We start from the raw sequence: 6,888 nt of genomic DNA on the forward strand, positions 1-6,888 counted from the left end.
AACTAATAATATGTACAATATATATATATATATATATATTAAAAATTCATTTTTATTTATTAATATTTTTTAAAATTTAACGTATTTAATATTATAATTTTTTACTATATATATATATATATTTAATATATAAATTATATATATTTTATTTTAAAATAAATGTATTTAATAAAAATAAAATAAATTCCTACAACGTACGGATATATATTTACTAATATTTTATAAAACATATCACTATAAGCAATTATATTATATGAAATCCTTCTTTGCATAGCAAGCTCGTGTATGCTTTGTTTTTAATTCGAATGCAAAATATTAAAAACACTTTGTTTTTTGTCAGGAAAAACATTTGAAATAAATAGCAACATATTTTGGACCAAGAATTAAATCACATGGGCCAGAAAAGGTACCTTAAATGGGCCTAAAATACGATAGTGAAGTAAATGTGAACACAGATAAGGTTACATCGTGGGCTAATTAAGGGGAATGTTGAAAATGTGGCCGTCAATAGGCCCAAAAACAAAGCCCTGCTTTATAAAATAGGGAGAAAGCGGAGTTAGGGTTTATATCGCAGTAAGCAGCGAAAGGGAAGTGTGGTAGCAGAGCTTTTTTTCGTAGCCGCCTCCACCGCTGCAACCATGGTATCTCAACATCGTCTTCTTATGTCTTTAGTGAATACACAATTGAAACTCATTTGCATTGGTAAAATCGTTTTATGCAAATCCTTTATTCGTTTGTTTAAAATTGTGTAGATCATTCCAGAGAAGAACCGTCGAGAGATCTGCAAATACCTCTTCCAAGGTGCGGTTAACCTTTTCTCTCTAGTAATTTATTGCTATGTTGCTTGGCGTTGTCTTCAAATTGTGACGTGTTAGTTTTTGATTCAGAGGGAGTTTGCTATGCAAAGAAGGATTTCAATCTGGCGAAGCACCCAGAGATTGATGTGCCGAATCTGCAGGTGATTAAGCTGATGCAGAGTTTCAAGTCTAGGGAGTATGTGAGGGAGACATTTGCGTGGATGCACTATTACTGGTTCCTCACCAATGATGGAATTGAGTTCCTCAGGACTTACCTCAATCTTCCCTCAGAAATTGTGCCAGCCACACTGAAGAAGCAAGCCAAGCCCGCTGGTAGACCATTCGGTGGCCCACCCGGTGATCGCCCTAGGTAATTTACATTCTTGATATTGCTTCAAATTATTGTTGTGTTGCTTTGTGTGATTGCAACTTGTGTGTGGTTGTTTTGAGTAGGGGCCCACCTCGCTTTGAGGGAGAGAGGAGATTCGGTGATCGTGATGGGTACCGTGGAGGTCCTCGGGGACCTGGTGGTGACTTTGGAGACAAGGGTGGAGCTCCTGCTGACTACAGGCCTTCTTTTGGGGTAATCTTTTTGCACAATGCTTTTTATCATTGAAGATTACCGTGTCTATTTATGTGCTAGGATTTATATTCGATTTCTTTTCCTATGTGATAATGGTTTTTTTCCTTGGAAGTTATTTTTCCTTAGTAGCTTAGGTATCTATGGTTGATTTTCTTTGCTTTTGGTTTGTCTTGTTTCTAAAAGCATTGTCTTGTGTGGGAACAATTGTGTTAGTCTTTGCATGCTCTAGCATTACAAATGATGAGTGGAAGACCAGCTTTATCTGTACATCTTTTGATTTTTATTCTCAAATGTAGTCTGTTTTACGAGTCCAATTGGGATTCTATGTAATTTCGATTTTTATGGCCTTTTATTTAAGATGGTTTAGGAAGCCGATATGCTGTCACTGGCATGTGTCCAAAATAGCTTGATTGGGGTTTGGCTCCTTGATTTTAGGCCTCTTCTTAAAAGAGTCATGTTCTATGTGAAATTTCATTTCTGTTTGAAGTGTCAATTTGGATGATTTGAGTCAAATTCCTCTCTTTTACATAATTTGTAAACTTAACTCATTTTTGTTAAGCAGAGTATTGTCCTGATATTGAACAAAATACTCTAGACGCCTGTTTTTGGGTGCAATAGCTTACGGTTGACTTGGATACGATATTTTTTTTTTCCTAATTTTTCCTGAATCGGTTGTATGCTTTGATTTCATTCGCCGCAGGGTCCTGGTGGAAGGCCTGGCTTTGGTCGCGGTTCTGGTGGTTATGGAGCACCAACCAGTTCAAACATTCCCTAAATATAATGATTCCATCTCTAGATTTTGCAGTTTTGGCTGTCACTGGAATTCATAGTTCCCCTCCCAAAAGTTGTTTGAGCCGTCGGACATTTTATTTAATATTCAGTTATTTATGCAATGAAGATTTTGAATTGAATGTTTTTTGCTACGTAGGGTGACAAACCCTACAATATTGTTCACGTTGAATTATAGTTTTAGATAGTGCAAATGGATATTCCTATGGACTTCATCTTGGAAGAGATTCAACTCTTATTTGGATTTTGGAAGATTTTCGAAGCCTCTTTATTACAGAACAACTGCCTCGCCTCTATCACAGAACAACTTAAGAGCATTTTGATTTCTATTGTATTAGATTTTATTTCTGAAAAACAGAAAACAATTTTTAAAACAGAAATTAAACATGCTCATAATGTTTGGGTTCTTTGTACATTCTCGTCAATGTTTTTAAGCCGTCAAATCATATAATTAACAAATATACTAGTAATTAAAATTTAGTCATAAATGTCGCTTTTTAATACTGATACCGTGTCTTGTTATTCAAAACGTTGTTTATATTCGAGTGTTTAGATTTGGGGAAGATATAGTTTTTCGTTAAAACGTCATTTAACCAGATTTTTGAGTTTCCAAACATGCACTTGATTTATTATTTGGTCGATCCTTGTGTTTGAACTCCGATAATTTAATATCTTATTTTATCTTGGTTTTACTAGGTTCAAATTTTGCCCCTAAATGACATTTTCTCCCTAAACGTCAATATTATCTTATATCTTTTATTAGTTATATTAGTTTACAAAATTTTATTGAAATTATATTTTACTACTAATATTTTTTATTTATCTTAATTCTTATAATTAAAATTAAATACTTAAAATAATTAAAAATATTAAAATATAATAAATATTTTTAAATTAATTATTACTATTGTTTTTATATTTATATTTATTTTTTAATTTTTAAAATATTATAATATAATAATTTTATTATTATTTATATTATTAATTTTTATTTTTATAGGATTTAATTTAAACTTTCATTATAAATTCTGTTTATTAAAAATAAGTTAAAAATAATAATAAATATTTTATACACTTCTATAAAATATAATATATTAATAAATATTACTAAAATATTTTTTAAAAACACTAATTTAACATATCGTTTTGTATAATAAATTAGTTTTACTTTAAAAATAAAATTTATAAATGTTTTAAAAATCAGTTTAAAGTTAAAAATTGAATTTAAAATTAATTTAATATAAAACTAAATTTAAATTAGTTTCAATAAAAATTAAATTTAAAATTAATTTTAAACTAAATTTAAATTTTAAAATTATTTTTGAATTGATTAAAATAATAAAATAAAATAGTTTAAAATTAGATGATAAAAAGAAAAATATATTTAAATATTTATTAGTTTAATAAAATATAAAAATATAAAAATATTATTAATAAATTAAATTATACGCAATATTCTCTTGATATGTATTGTTAATTTGTTTTAGAAATATAATAGATTAGAGTACCATTTGTATTTATATATTATCTTTAATAAATGTTGATGCTTAACAAATATATATATATATATATATATATATATATATATATATATATATATATATATATATTCTCCAAAGTGGATCTAAAGGAAGAAAATAAACATAGAAAGGAAAGTAGGCAATAGTAAGGCTACTAAACGTAATGCAGGAAATAAAGTGCAGGAATAAATATGTAAATTTAAAACATAAGAAATTAGAACAGCGGTAAAACCAACACAGATCTAGTGGAGGGAGAAGAGAAGAAAGTTGGACGGAGGTAGTTCGAATAAAACCAGCTAAGAGGGAGAAGATAGAAAAATTGTAAAGAAATAAGATTTTATTAAAATTGAAAGAAAAGCTTACAAGGGATTGTTTCACTCACAGCTTCTCTCTCTAAAACTCTCTTGAATGACTAAATGAAATGGTGCCTCACAACACGGTCGATGACTCCTTATTTTCTACAGTTCCGGTTGATTACTAGAACTATTAACTACAATATAAGTCAAAGTTCTTGAATATCTATTCCGAAACAGTCATCTTCATTTTGATAGATGTCATCTTGATTTTCTTGTTTTGTAGATGATTCAGCTTCCTCTTGATTTAGAAGAAGTAGAACATCTTACAAATTTTGTTTCATTTTTTCTCTTGAATCACATCCTGACAAGAAGGCTGTGATTTTGGATTTCTGATTCATAAATTGAAATGTTGTTGGATCGACAAGTTTTAATAATTTTGGATTTTTTCCCAAGTATTCAGCAACACCAAATGGCCCAGCATGATCTGCATTGAACTGGTTCCACCATTTCACAAAGGAATATCTGTGAAGTAGAGGAAGAGTTTCTTCATTTTCTGTCTTGCTATATCTATACTGCCAGATAATACCCAAGCTAGAGTAAAATCAGAAAAATATCTTAGATCTCCAGAAATTCTTGAGTCCTGCAAAATTCTTTCTTTGAATATTGTATATCCCTCTTTCACAGGAGAAGGAAGTATATCATTAATTGGTCCGAAATAGTCCTACCATTGGAGGAACCAATTTAGAAAATCATAAGTTTGATTCCTTTTGAAATATATCAACCAAGAGTGTTGATTGAGTTTATTCTGAAATCAAAAAGTTTTTGTCTAAGCATCAATATAATCCCAATAATTATATCCTACTGGGTCAAATGGTTTGGAGAATTTTTTATAAGAATTTAAATTTTTTCCAAATTTCTTTGGCGTAAGGACATTAAGGATTTGAATTATGGAGTGAGTGATAATAGAAGGATCTTTTAGATCTTTATAATGTTTAATAGAAACAGAATTTGAATCTATTAAAATAAATTCATAGAATTGTCTGGTTTTGTTCATGGCATAAGGTCTAAATTGAAAACTAGGAAGAAAAACTTTGGTGATGGCTTTGTAAGGGTTTTTATCCCAAAACTCAGGTTCCATTTGTATGACAGAAGAAAATTTTTCTTTTGCCATATAATGGTTAGTGTTTGAGGCTTTTTGTTTGTCTTTTTGGAGGCTAATAATTTTCTCTGTTTTATCAGGAAGACTAATTGTCTTTTGAGACTGGCTGAAAGACTGGATTCTAGTGTTTAAACTTGTTAAATCTATTTCCATGTCGTCTTCTGAAGCAATGTCTGCCTAGGACTTTTTTGGTAAACTGCTTAAGCTTCCTTGTTGGATAGCTAAAAGAGTGTTAATAGGAAAAACATAGTCTGCTTTAGATTGTTTAGCAATTTTAGTTTGGGATTGTGAAGAATCAGCCTTGTTAGATGAGTCTTTTTCAGGAATTGCAGATTGTTGAGTAGATGACTCTACAATCTGGATGGCTTTCGGGTAGATGACTCAGTCGGAGTAGATGACTCTAAAGAACAAGAGTCTGCAAAGGCAGACTTTGATTTATTAAGAGTTAGGGCTAGCTTAACTCTTCCTCTGGATGTTCCACCACCCCTAGAGGGGGTTGTTGCCTTTTTGGGCATCACACTTATCCTGTAAATATTCACGGGTAAGGTAACCAGGAAAGGAATTTGAAGTGCCTTTGAGATATTCTATATCAAAATCAAAAACACTTAAAATTGCTTGTCATCTTGCAAAGATTTGTTTTGAGGCAAGATTTTTAACATCCTTTTGTAAAATTTCTTTAGCAGACTTGCAGTTTACTCTAATAATAAACTTTTGGTTTAATAAATCAGATTAAAATTTTGAAACACATAAAACAATTGTTAAAACTTTTTTTTTAACAGTTGAATAATTCTGTTGTTCAGAATTCCAATGTTTTGAAGTATATGCAATGATATGTTCATGGGAGTCGATTTTTTGTTTGAGAATGCCACCATAACCTATATCAGAAGCATAAGTTTCAACAATTTTAAAAGCTTGAGGAATAGGAAGATAGAGACAGTTTATATTTCTGACTCTATTCTTAATATCTCTAAATACATTGGTGTGGACGTCTGTCTAGGAAGAAGGATTCTTTTTAAGCCTATCATGTAAAGGCTTTATAATATTGTTAAGATGATGAATAAAGTCACCTACATAATTGAGACATCCTAAAAACCTCTGAAGTTTAGTTTTATCAAGGATTCTATCAGGAAACTTATTAACAAATTCAATGGATCTGCTAATAGGAATAATAGTTCCCTGGTGGATATTGTGACCAAGAAATCTGATATTGGTTTGAAAGAAATTGATTTTAGATTTGGAAACAGCAAGTCCATTTTGTTTGACAACATTTATAAAAACATTTATATGCTTGAAATGTTGATCAATGGAATGGGAAAAGACTATAACATCATCAATATAGACAGTGACAAATTTTGAATAAGGATTGAAGATATCGTTCATGATCTTCTGAAATTCAGAAGGAGCATTTTTAAGACCAAAAGGCATTACATTCCATTCATATTGACCAAAGGGAATAGTGAAAGCAGTTTTATATCTGTTTTCATCACAGATTTGGATTTGCCAAAATCCAGATTTCATGTCGAATTTAGAAAAAATCTTAGCAGAATTGAGCTTGTTAAGAAGATCCTTTTTGTTGGGAATAAGATACCTAATCCACTGAATAGCTTGGTTAAGTGGTTTATAGTTTATGACTAACCTGAGAGTTCCTCTTTCTAATTCTGCCTATTTATTAACATAAAAGGCAGAGAAAGACCAAGGGCTTTTGCTTCTCCTTATGAGTCTTTTGTCTAGGAGATCTTTAATC

General features: G+C 30.5%; 1 protein-coding gene across 1 annotated transcript; it reads left to right on the top strand.

Moving 5' to 3' along the window:
• The first annotated feature begins 573 nt into the window (after positions 1-573).
• On the top strand, positions 574-2,573 carry LOC113868698 (40S ribosomal protein S10-1-like). The gene is made up of 5 exons (XM_027504523.1): positions 574-641; positions 753-801; positions 888-1,167; positions 1,251-1,380; positions 2,081-2,573. Exons 1-5 carry the CDS (start codon positions 639-641, stop codon positions 2,153-2,155), a joined length of 537 nt encoding a protein of 178 aa, XP_027360324.1. The 5' UTR covers positions 574-638; the 3' UTR covers positions 2,156-2,573.
• Positions 2,574-6,888: the final 4,315 nt, after the last annotated feature.

Source organism: Abrus precatorius, unplaced genomic scaffold (assembly GCF_003935025.1).
Source record: "Abrus precatorius isolate BTA unplaced genomic scaffold, Abrus_2018 Scaffold6, whole genome shotgun sequence".
In the NCBI taxonomy this organism is placed as follows: Eukaryota; Viridiplantae; Streptophyta; class Magnoliopsida; order Fabales; family Fabaceae; genus Abrus; species Abrus precatorius.

What these genes read in the sequence shown, in the direction of transcription:
- LOC113868698 (XM_027504523.1), top strand. An exon ending in CTGCAAATACCTCTTCCAAG is followed by an intron (nt 802 to 887) that starts GTGCGGTTAACC and finishes TTTTTGATTCAG; the next exon opens with AGGGAGTTTGCTATGCAAAG. An exon ending in ACTACAGGCCTTCTTTTGGG is followed by an intron (nt 1,381 to 2,080) that starts GTAATCTTTTTG and finishes CATTCGCCGCAG; the next exon opens with GGTCCTGGTGGAAGGCCTGG.